The 11,434-nt window shown below is 63.2% G+C and overlaps 3 protein-coding genes across 3 annotated transcripts; 2 read left to right on the forward strand and 1 right to left on the reverse strand.

Moving 5' to 3' along the window:
- Positions 1-548: 548 nt before the first annotated feature.
- Positions 549-3,890, forward strand: MNEG_9316 (hypothetical protein; the record flags this gene model as incomplete). The annotated part of the gene is made up of 7 exons (XM_014042210.1): positions 549-686; positions 847-1,077; positions 1,193-1,523; positions 1,725-1,791; positions 2,036-2,292; positions 2,380-2,420; positions 3,318-3,890. 7 exons carry the CDS (start codon positions 549-551, stop codon positions 3,888-3,890), a joined length of 1,638 nt encoding a protein of 545 aa, XP_013897664.1.
- A 774-nt stretch (positions 3,891-4,664) lies between these two features.
- MNEG_9317 (hypothetical protein) lies at positions 4,665-5,922 on the reverse strand (the record flags this gene model as incomplete). Its single annotated transcript, XM_014042211.1, has 4 exons — positions 4,665-4,778; positions 5,006-5,224; positions 5,559-5,654; positions 5,881-5,922. The coding sequence occupies 4 exons, from the start codon at positions 5,920-5,922 to the stop codon at positions 4,665-4,667; spliced, it is 471 nt and encodes a 156-aa protein (XP_013897665.1).
- Positions 5,923-8,052: 2,130 nt separating this feature from the next.
- MNEG_9318 (nucleoside-triphosphate pyrophosphatase) lies at positions 8,053-10,380 on the forward strand (the record flags this gene model as incomplete). The annotated part of the gene is made up of 7 exons (XM_014042212.1): positions 8,053-8,148; positions 8,356-8,433; positions 8,768-8,818; positions 9,168-9,237; positions 9,445-9,498; positions 9,757-9,919; positions 10,317-10,380. The coding sequence occupies 7 exons, from the start codon at positions 8,053-8,055 to the stop codon at positions 10,378-10,380; spliced, it is 576 nt and encodes a 191-aa protein (XP_013897666.1).
- Between the last annotated feature and the right edge of the window lie 1,054 nt (positions 10,381-11,434).

Consider the following 11,434-nt stretch of genomic DNA (forward strand, 5'->3'; position numbering starts at 1 on the left):
GGCGGACGAAGGGGAGGGGGAGGGGGAGGACGAGGGGGAGAGGCAGTGACGAATTGGGACGGTTCGGGCCGCTAGTGGGTGCGTTTCCCCTCGCCTGCCCTTGCCAGGGTATGGTGATGTATGCTTGCCCGCATGACAAGCTGGTAACGGCAGCGGCGCCCTTGCCAATCATGTCTATCGCCAGTACGCCTGTGGCCGTCCGCAGCAGCGGGGCAGGTTGGATGCAGGACGTGAAATGTACTGCAGACGCACCAGCGTGCGATGACCCAGCCGAGCTTGCTTTGCCCTCCCACATGCTCCATTGGACTACTTTTCTGCTGTAACACTCACATGCTACGGGTATACCGTACTCACATGTCACCACGCTATGGGCTTGTGGGTACGTCGTGTTTGATCGCTGGTCTCGGTGTGTTTCGTCAGATCATACGCAAAACGTATTGCTGATCTCAAGGATTAGCTTTGTATGAAATGCCGTGGCTCAAAGCGTAAAGCGTGGATTTGCAATAGCCTCACCACCTGGCGGACCCTCTCCAGCAGTGCTGTACAGTATGGCAGCCAACGTCAATGCTGAAGAGGAGCTGCGGCTATTAGAAGAGGCCTCACGCGTGCTACCTGCGGACGTGCTGGAATTAGTGAAGGCCAAGCCGCCGCAAGAGCGGCTGGTGCTTCTGCGTGCACTGGTGCAGGTGCGTGCGTGCGAGGCTCGTTGCCACTATGGATCCGCGGGCGCCCAAGCCAGGCGTGTTGCACGCGTGCGCTTTGGCATGGCGCCTCCCAGATGCATGTGATAGAAGAACGGGGCGTTCACTGTGCGCACTGCCACGCACACTGCATACGCCCCTCCAGGCAGTCGACGTTGAGTATGGCCAGCTGACGCCGAAGGACTGGGCCGCCGTGAAGCGCGATCCCGAGCGTTTCGGCTTCAAGCCCTCAGACCTGCCTGATGGGCTGGACGTCGGCCAATGCATCGCGCTGGCGGCGCGCAGCGGCGGCGCGGGCGGCCTCAGCGGCGGGCAGCAGCTGTGCGCATTCTTGGTTGCAACGCTGGAGCCGCTGCAGAGCTCGCGGCGGCGGCAGGTGGGCGCTAGCACGCATGTCTGGCAGGGATTCCACTCGCACAATTTGTGGTGAGAATCGACAGCGCGAGCTGGCAGCTTGTGATGCTCACGCCACACTCGCTGGCGTGCCGTAGGTCGGCGGCAGCGGGAGAGATGGCGAGTCGGATCCCTGGGCGCGCGGGCGCGACCCTGCTGGCTGCGCCGGGGCGCATTTGGCAGCTGGTTCGTATGCTGACGAGGACGTGGCGGCGGTCGTCCAGGCGCTGTCAGGCGCCGGCGCGGATGCGGCGGCGGCAGGCGCGCCCGACGCAGTCGTTTTCGCAGCCCCCGGCGACGGCGCGGCGGGTCCTGTGGACGGGGCGGCGCCGGCGCCCGGTCCCTCGGAGGGGCGCGACACGTCAGCAGGAGCGGCCGTGCGGCTGCCGAAACTCGGCATCGCGCTGCAGCTGCTGGGTGTCGATTACGGTGGGCACCGACTGGGACTGGCGCAGGGGCGTCAGGGGTTGGGGAGGTTCAGTTGGGAGGCACAAGGGGCGACCAGGTTGTGTGACCCAGAGCTCGGTATCATCGCGACTTGGGGTCAAAGTGGGCCAGAATTTGAGCAGGTGCATAAGCAGCTGCAGGGCTTGATGCCTTGTGCCGCCGTGCCCTCATGCCGCTCCGCAGAGTTCCGGCGGCAGGGCATTGCGGGGTCTCTCATGGACCTCCTGGGCAACGTGGCGGCGGAGGCGGGGTGCGGGGAGCGAGGGCTGGGAAGCACATGGGTGGGATTGCCGGTGATTTGGCGGTTCCGTTTTGAACGGACGTTCTCGGCGCCCGTCAGCATGCGGGGACATAGTTGACCACAGCTGCTGCTCTGCAGAGCCCTTCGCTGGGACGGAGCGAAGCTGGTCTGCCGCTGCTGCCGTTGCCTGATGCAAAGCAGAGATGGCTGCGTCTGCTGATAGGCTCTTTTGCCGTTGCCTCGGCTCCCGCAGGGCCGGCGTGGTTTGGCTGTGGGCCGCGCGGCACAATCCCTCCGCGCTCGCGTTCTGGTTGGGCCGGGGGTTTCAAGAGACGCGCCACGAGACCTCCAGCCCGGCCGGCGATTTCGTGCTGATGCTGAGGCGGGAGGACGCGACGCGGCCGATAGAGGGCACGGGCAGCAGCAGCAGCAGCAATGGCGGCCGCGGCACGACGCAGAAGCCCGGCGGGTTCGGGGCTGGAGGAGGCGGCGGCGGCGCCAAGCGGCGGGGTAAGCGGGGGAAGGCAAAGGCAGTGGCTTGCCTGCAACTTTCGGGCGGCGCTGCTGCGGTCGGCCACTGCGGTGGGGACGATGCAGTTTGGGGCCGGCCGGAGCAGAGGTTGGCCCCGGCAGCGCGGGTGCGGCCGTTGTTCGGGGCCCTGACTCGACAATTGACAAGCGCAAGGCCGTGTGGGACCCTCAGTGCTATGCGGTTGCGGTAAAAGAGCTGTGTTAGAGTGGCATTGTCTGGCGTTCGGATCGTGCTTTCGTGTCGCCCCTGGCAGCTCTGGCTGCTTCAGGCCGGGCATGAAGCACTGCGTATTCACAGGCAGGCAGTTGGCCAATGCTGCGTTGACTGCAGTAATTTATATCGGCACACAGGCTCAGCAGGCGCTGGTGGTGTGTTTGCCAGCAGCATGCCAGCTCTGCAGCTAGAGCTTGCTGGCGCGGCGCGTCTGCTGCATGCAGCAAAACCGCTCTCACATTTTGCGCTCACAATGCCGCTGCAGAGACCACGTAATGTTTGAACTTTCCAATATCTCAATTGAACATATTATCGTGACGACGTTGCTGATTTCGCAGCTAGCATGGCCGTGGGGTTGGCTCGGTCCCCGGGACGGGCAGGATGCCAGCTAAACTACCCCCTGACAGACGTAGTAGTTCAGGGACATATAGAAATCCTCGAAAAGGTGCGTGGCGGCGAGGCATCGGCGCAAAGCAGCCTGCAGACAGCAACCGCATCATGCGGTCGCTGCAGGTGCAGCACAGGCAACGCACACATGGACTGCACATGTTGCCGCTGTGCAGGTCAAGTCAGCGCGAGAAGAGGTCATCCGAAAGTACCATCGCGACACCCTGGGCCTGCGGCGGGGCACAGAGGCAAGCCTTCGCACTCGCTAGAACACTTGCCAGAGCGCAGCAGGGGAACAGCAGCATCGGGCGGCACGCCTTGCAAAGGAGATGCAACTTTGGCACCCCCTGCACCTGAAACACCTTTTTCCAAGCGGCGCACTCAAACAACAACAAAACCACAGTGGAACTCGAGTGTCGAGGTCGTCCGCTCCAAGCACACGCCCGCGGCGGCCGCTGAGTCATTGGCCAACATCCTGCCGGTCTCCAGCCTCTGCAGCCGCGACGCGCGCGGCGCGACGGTGACGCGCGCCGCGGGCGCCGGCGCGTTCGACGCCCTGCACCACCGGGACCACGCCTTCACGCGCGGCGACGCGACGACGGGGTGGGAGCACGCGACGTCCACGGGCCCGCCCGAGCAGCGGCGCTGGCTGGCGGTGCTGGACGGGAAGGTGTCGGGAAGCCGCGAGCGGCGGGCCAAGTCGGTGCCGCGGGATTATAAGACGCTGGTCGCACGGCAGCAGGAGTTTTCGGACGCGTTGAGGGGCGCCAGGCAGGCGCGGGTTGAGGAGCGGCGGACGTGGGCGCGCTCTTTTGGGCCGGAGGGCGCGGCCGCGATGGAGCGCGCGGCGGCGGCCGAGGCGGCGCGGGCGCGGATGGGCGCGGGGCCGCGGCCGCGGCCGAGGGTGCGGCCGAGCGCGGATGATCTGAGGGGCGTGGCGGCGCTGCCAGATATGGGGTTGCTGTTGGATGACTGATAATGACTGATGCTGGCATCCATTGTCGGTGAAACGTGGCAGGTGGTGGTACAGCTCGTGCTCAGCAGCGCGCCCTACGGCGTGCATTTGGTAGTGACATGTGCAAGGCGCTGAGACCTGCCAGTGTGTGCGGCCGCGCGGGCAGTACAGCCAAGGGGGGCTTGCTGCCTGGATGCTGGGGCTCCTGCTGGTTTAAATCTAAAGGGCGTACCATGGCTGAATGTGGCCTTGCAGGCCAGAGGCTCGGGGGGGGGGGGAGGCGTGCAGGGCCACGGGGCGCAGGGCACAGCGGCTTAGCACCTTACATCATGGAGAGCGTCACAATCCAATCAGGGAGGGGCCCTCGACAAAAGTGTGTCTTGCATGGGGTGCTCAGGCGTTCGGACCCTTGTCTGATGCTGCGCGGGCATTAGTGGTCCTTGGCAACGGTGCTCACTATTTACAGTCGTTTGTGGTTGCAAGCAGAAGATATGAGCAAGCTCTGTGCAAGCATCTGTGTATTTGAAGATATCAGAATGCCTGCCAAACCTGACAGAATTTACATCAGAGTCCCACGCATTTGCGTGCTTGCACAACACACACGCCTACCCACACACGCTCTCTCTCTCTCTCTCTCTCTCACACACACACACACATACACGCACCCCTGCACACACACAAACACACACATACAAACGCCTTCACAATGCACACACACGTACTTGAAACAGACCCAGGCCTTGTGGATATAAACATGCAGCATCCAATCAAACGTATGTGCCAGCCAACCACACGTCACTCGTACACGCCCTTGGGTGCGCATCGCACCACCGGCAGCCGCGGGTTCTCGGCGCGCAGCTCGCAGCCGGCAGGCGGTGTCAAGTCCCTGAATCTCAGGTAGTCACCCGTCTGTAGGCGCGGACGTTTGGTTGCACGTGGCGATCGATGAGGATTACGAATGGCAGGGCCGAGTCGTCGAGAATGAGCGGGACGCAACAGGGCATGAGCTTGCTACCTAGTGCTTCACAATTACTGCCCTTTCCGTCGCGTGCCGTGCTCCTGCGAGCAGCGGCCGATCCAAGCGTACCCAACCCGCAAGACCCATCCTGCCCCCAGCTCACCCTCATTTTCCCCACGTCCAGCTCAAACCTGGGCGGCACCGCCCACCCCTGGCACACGAGCGGCACCGTGTCATTGAGGACGTGCAGCCTGGATCCGCCCTTGACGCCCGGCGCCGACTCCTCGCCCACCAGCGCCACCGGCACGTTCACCAGCGCACTGCCATCGCGCGGCAGGTACTTCAGGCGCAGGTGCCTGACCTCCTGCCCCCAGCGGTCCACCCTGACCTCATCCGGCTGCGGGGGCAGGGGGAGGGGTGTGCATGAGCGGGGTGGGGGTCAGGTCCGTTGCTGTGTGGTACAGTGAGTGACTTGACCCAGGATGACAGAGCGACGCAGAAGGGGTCGAACAGCCCCAGGCCCGCTTGGTCGTCCTTGGACGAGGTGGGGGTTGACGGCAGGCACGAAAGGAGGGCGGCCCTCCGCCGGGCGAAGCGCGCGGATCGCGAGTTCCTGCCTGTCCAACTTGAGCAGGTCGCCCCGGCCCTACAGCTGGCTTTTCAAATGCAACATTCCATTGCTGTACAGTGGCTCCGCCTTGCATGACACTCCCTGCAGCCACGCGGCTCACCAGCACGCGCACTGCCCCCAGCTGCTGCCCCGCCTTCCCGACCAGCTCCAGCCGCATCACTTGCGCCATCAGCCCGTTGCGCCCAAAGGTGCGCAACTGAGCGGGAGTGCCGGACCAGTGAGGCGTGCCGCGTCGCGCTTGGGCGGGGGACGGTGGCGTGGCTTCCTCTGCGACGGTCTCAACACTGCTCACCCGGGACGGCGGTGGTGCGGCCGCCCCGGCCGCCAATCAGATGTCCAGAGCGCAGGCAGCGCGTCCCTGGGATCTCCAGGCAATGCGCTCCAGGAATATGAGGGATTTATTAATCAGATTGCGCGCTCACGTGTTCCTCTGCCTCAATGTAATCGACGTCCAGGTTCAGCATTTTGTCATCGGGCAGGCTGTACAGCAACGCCGGCGTCCCGCCGCCAGGCAGAGCGAGCGAGAGGCCGCTGCCTCTGCAAACGCGCGCGTTCAAGACTGGCAGCCCTGCATGGCGGGGGCCAGGGTTCAGGAACCCCCTTTGTGCTGTGCCTGGTTGCTGATCACCTCGGCAACATGGCAGCAGGCGAGCAGGGTGCGCGTGCACACACACTTTACACACACGCGCGCGTGCATGCACGCATACGCACACAGCAGCAGCAGCAGCAGCAGCAGGAGCAGCAGCAGCAGCAGCAGCAGATGCAGGCACAGCAGCATGGGCCAATCAGCAGCATGGGCCAATCAGCGGCCAGACGCACCATCCTCTATCTCGTGCTCTGGAATCAAAACGGGTAGGCCTCTTTGCTGTTGCTGTTGCGAAGTGGATGCTGCGAGTTGGCTTGTGAGCCTGCTGCCGCTGTAGGCGGACTGCGCGGACAAAACGCCGCGTGAAAGCAATGGAAATAATTGATACGCAGCCGCCAGCATGTCAGGCGGGTATGACGGAGCACCTCAGATCAGGTCAGCCTGATCAAGTGAATTGCCTCGACTTGAAAGAGGGCGCGAAGATGAATCTGAAGGGGTTTGCGACGTTAGCGTATGCAAGGACCTCGTCGGGTTCGCTCCCAGCCGAGAAAAGTACGCAGCGTCAGCACGTGCGTCACTAGACGCACTTCGTCTTTGGTTTGACGACAAGCCATTGGAGAGTAACGGTACGCTGCCGAAAGACCATGACCACTTGTTTCTCCCCAACACTTGCCACCCATCAAATGAACTAGCTCTGATGTGACGCAGGCAAAGGTACGAACTCGGTCGGTACCGCGTGAAGCTTCGAGGGGCCAGCCCCCACCCTGGAAACCAAACACAGCGGGTGCAGGGAGCAGTGGATGCAAAGCGAGAGGGGTATCCCTGCCCCCGACCGCTCCTTTGGAATCCCGTTGATGCACTGAATCACCTGAATGGGTGGCAATCTTGTCCACGGCAGCGTTGTAGCTTGAGCCGCGGTACACGAAACCGGTGAGTTAGCAGCAGCACACCGTTAAAAACAGATGGAGTAACGGGGGTTCAGCACACCGCGACAAGGGCGCCCTGCGCATCCTTGGTGGGATGGGGGTGCATAGGCACGCGAAACATGCAAACGAAGGGACTTTTTCTTGGTGGCCGCCAGTCGCAGGGAGTTTGGGTTGGGTGGCCTTCCAGAGCTGGAATTGAAAAAGCCTACCATGCGGCAGTGGGGTGTGCGCGGGGCCGGAGAGCTGCGTGCAGGCGGAGGTCCCTTGTGCAACGCAAGAGGGAGGGAGGCAAGGGAGGGGCGGGGCGGGCTGAGGTTAGCAGCTCTCACCGAAAGCGGGCTGACAGTAGCAGATCCGCTCCCGAAAGGGCTGACATGAGCAGCTCTCCAACCAATCCGGCTGACATCAGTATCTGTTATCCCAACATGATGATTGGAGTTGCACGCGAGAATTACCTCACCTTGCCCCCCTTCCAGTTCCCCCCGCATCAAGGTGATTGCCCCGCCCGGCCAGGGGCCCGGGATCGAGCGTGAATGGCGTCCGCAGCTGCATCGCCCTGCGCATGCCAACAGGCAACCCCCCACTCTCCTGCAGGCGTGGGTGGCGATTACGGCTGCAGGTGACTACGGTACTGGCGGTTGTTGACCGTGGTTCGCGAGGCACTGCCATGGCAAGGCACTCGTTGCATCACGAATTGGGTAGCGGTACAAGGCATTTTGCTATTCACACAGGCTTGTGCTACTGCACTCCGCGTCCGCATTGCAAGCGGGCCCGCATTGCGTCACAAGCCAACTTCAATCCTTCAAGTGCGATGTGGCTGAAGGGGGGATGTCTTGACTGCGATTATGGGAAGCACTTCGGACTTGTTGTGTTAGCAGCCACGACTACATTACCCTCAAAAACTCCAGCCCTTCCCCTCGCACACGATAGATCGGCAGATCTACCGTATGCTCGGCTCGGGGATCGCCTCCGAAGTGCGCATTCAAACGAGCAGTTTAGTCTCAAGACACGTTCCTCGCGCCCGACTCTCATCTTGGCTGCCCCTGAGGCGAGGCAGCAGCAGCGACACCTGCAGCGGCGGCATGGTGCAGCACGAGGACCCGCAGCCGCTACAGCAGCAGCACCCAACACCAGCAGTGGTCCATTTTGCAACTGGCAACAAGAAAAAGCTGGAGGAGGTGCGAAGGCAATGTCCGTGGCCCAGGCGGATACCGTGGGGCATGGGTGCAGCTTGGCGCATGGGCGCAGGGAGGAAGGTACTGGCCATGAATCTGCAGCTGCGCGGGGTTGGGTCGCAGGGGGCAGGCGGCGCCTGCAGTACCCATTTTAGGCATAGCTTTTAAGATGCATTATCGTCAGCGGCGGCCGCCATCCCTCAATGACAGGTCGTCGCAATCCTGGGAGCTGGGCAGAAGCTGCCGTTCACCGTTGACTCAGTCAAGATCGACCTTCCAGAGCTGCAGGTCGGACAGCTGCCTCGTAGACATGAAAATGATTTTGTGCATCAAGACTGGCAACCAGGGCCGTTCCATTCCGAAGGTTTCCCATCTGCTCAGCAGCCTTCATAAACCAGCAGCTTGCAAGAACCAGTGCGCTGCGCACGCCGGGGTTGCTGGTCAGGGCGGCGCTCGTGGACATAGCTGCGCGCCGAACGCTGGCAGGTTGGCAAGATGAAGCCACCAAACTGCGTGGCCCGCAAACCCACCTCCGCTGCCCGCCCTCGCCCCCGCCTCCCGCCACTCCCCGCCCTCTCCTTCCGTGCCGCCGCTCGCCGCCCTCCCCTTGCATGCGCTGCAGGGGGAGCCCGAGGAGATCAGCCGGGAAAAGTGCCGCCTGGCAGCCAAGGCGGTGGGGTCGGCGGTGATGGTGGAGGACACGTCACTGTGCTTCAACGCACTGCAGGCGAGGGACGGATCCGGGCAGCAAGGGCCAGATTCGGGCAGCCAAGGGTGATGCAGCGCTGCTGAATATGGACGCGTGTACTGCTTGTTGTTGTGTGCGGCCTTCTTGGGCCGAGGGGCGTGCCTGAGGAGCACAGCTGTCTGCAGGTTTGCAGCTTTGTTCTCGATTTGCCCCGGCCACACGCTGACCAGGGCTCGTCACCATCCCTCCCCTGGCCCCACTTGGCTCCACCCTGCATAGCTCCACCCATGCTCACGCATCCCTTCTCACTCTCACACATGATACCCACCCTTAGGGACTGCCAGGGCCCTACATCAAGTGGTTCCTGGAAAAGCTGGGCCACGATGGCCTCAACCGCATGCTCGGTGGGGGCCAGCACCCCAGCCCAGCAGTTGAAACGCTGCCGTGGCAGCACAGCGAGCCTCTGCCCCACTGTGCATGCGTCCAGCTGTTGCCGTCATGCACCGTTCGCTTGCGGCTGTCACGTCAGGCAGTGTGCTGCCAGGGTTTCAAAGAGTGATGCTCCCTACCCTTGCCGCAACATGACGTCGCACATGCGCCAACGTTTGCAGCCGGCTTTGACGACAAGACTGCCTACGCCCAGTGCATCTTTGCATACGCGCCTGGTGAGGGCGGCATCGGAGCCTGTTGGGGCTGCATGTCGTCAAAGATGAACTCTGGAAAGTTGTCTGATTGCATGCGCTCAGGCTTGCTACTCTGATAAGATCAAGCACAGGCTGCGGCATCGCCCGTGTGCTGCTCCGATGGACACCAAGGGCATGTGCAGCCGTGTGCACCCCAACCCACGCAGAGCCCTGCCCTCCCTGGGCACCTGGCAGGGTCCCACCAACCCTCTCCTCTCGCACCCCTCGACCCCGCGGCAGGCCCCGGCGTGGAGCCAGTCGTGTTCGTCGGCCGCACCCATGGCCGCATTGTGCCTGCCCGTGGGGACAACCAGTTCGGCTGGGACCCCATCTTTGAACCTGAGGGATTTGATGAGACGTACGCTGAGCTGGACAAGGACATCAAGAATACCATCAGCCATCGGTGGGCAGGAGCGGGGGCGGCGCCGGGGCCGGGGCCGGGGGCGGGGCCGAGGCCGCGGCCGGGGCCGGGGGCTGCGGGTGCGAGCTGCAGGGGCGACTGGAGCGTGGACTCAGGATGGGGGCACGAGGGGGGGCTGCGGCAGCGCAGTAATCCCAGTGTTGTCCCAGGGGAATGAGCTCAGCTGGGCATGGAGCAGCAGGGTGTTGAAGATCGCAGCCCTTCCGATGTTGTCTCAAGCGGGCGCCCTTCATGCATAGGGCGCTTCATCCTGCTCTCAGCCTGCACCCTTCGCCAATTTTGACGCACGGCGCGACCTGCTGACGCAGCCTGTGTCTGCACACAATCTACTGTCATCATCTGCATCATCGGCGCCCGCCCCCCCTTCCCATGCGGCCAGGTACCGCGCCCTGGACAAGCTGAGGGACTACCTGCTGGCTGGGGCGCCACAGGGGGACTCGTGAGCAGAGCGCAGCGCCCCTCGTTACGCCAAGATTAATCAGAATTGTTGACGCCGCTCCGCCGCCACATCATGGAGCAGCGCCGTGGAAACTCGCGTGTCCTTAACCGCCAAGGACTGCCCAATATCAATCGTGTCCCATGTCAATTTGGAGCCCGATTGGCCCGATCAATTGCATTGATTACTTGCAGTCACATCAGGCTGGCAAAGTCATCGCCTGCTGCATGACTGGCCAGTCGCAAATGCCGAGGTGGGCTGTATACAGCAGCGCAAATGCGCTGAGCGTGCGGGCAGCACGATGACGTGTGTCAGTGTCCGTGAGAGAGGTGTAACATTGAACGCATTCGCACATGGGCAACTTGATTACAGGCAGATATTGTACCGCCACTCTGCGGCAGTACCCTGTTGCAGAGGGCAGGCCGCTGCGCTGATGGCGCTCGCCGGCCCCCATGCGCGCATACCCACGCTGTTGGCCCGCGCCGCTTTGGCGGCGATCAGCGCAAAACAATTTGATTTTAACCTGCCGCGCGTGCGACCAGGCGCGACCGGCTGCCTCAGCGCGCGTTTTTCGTGCTGCACGCACAGTCTCGCGCCGCAGCTCGCCCGCGCAACGCCGCGCGCGCACGCAGCGTGCGGCGCCAGCCCTGTGTCCCCCGCGCACGCTCCTGCGGCCCCCTTGCGCTCAGTAGCGGTACTTGGTCGAGTAATCCTTTGGCGACACCACCAGACCGCGCCCCTTGCGGGCCCCGCGGTACACCGTCTCCACAATATCGATGAACTCCTGCTTGTCGCTCAGCGCCCAGTTGATCTTGTTGTTGTTTCCTGGCGGGGGTTGGGAGAGCACACAGGGGAGGCAGGGTCGCCGAGAGGGGGGTTTGGGGTGGCGCGGGGTGGGGCGGAGGGGTTTGGTGGGGTGCCTCCAGGGCGGGGTATGATGGGCGAACTCAAGGGGAGGGCTTATGCGCCGTTGCAGCCCTCTGACTACCCGCCAATCACTGCAGGTGGCACGCACAAAGCCCGGCAATCCGCACCCACACCGATGCGGACCACGGTACGTG

Source organism: Monoraphidium neglectum (assembly GCF_000611645.1).
Source record: "Monoraphidium neglectum strain SAG 48.87 unplaced genomic scaffold scaffold01894, whole genome shotgun sequence".
In the NCBI taxonomy this organism is placed as follows: domain Eukaryota; kingdom Viridiplantae; phylum Chlorophyta; class Chlorophyceae; order Sphaeropleales; family Selenastraceae; genus Monoraphidium; species Monoraphidium neglectum.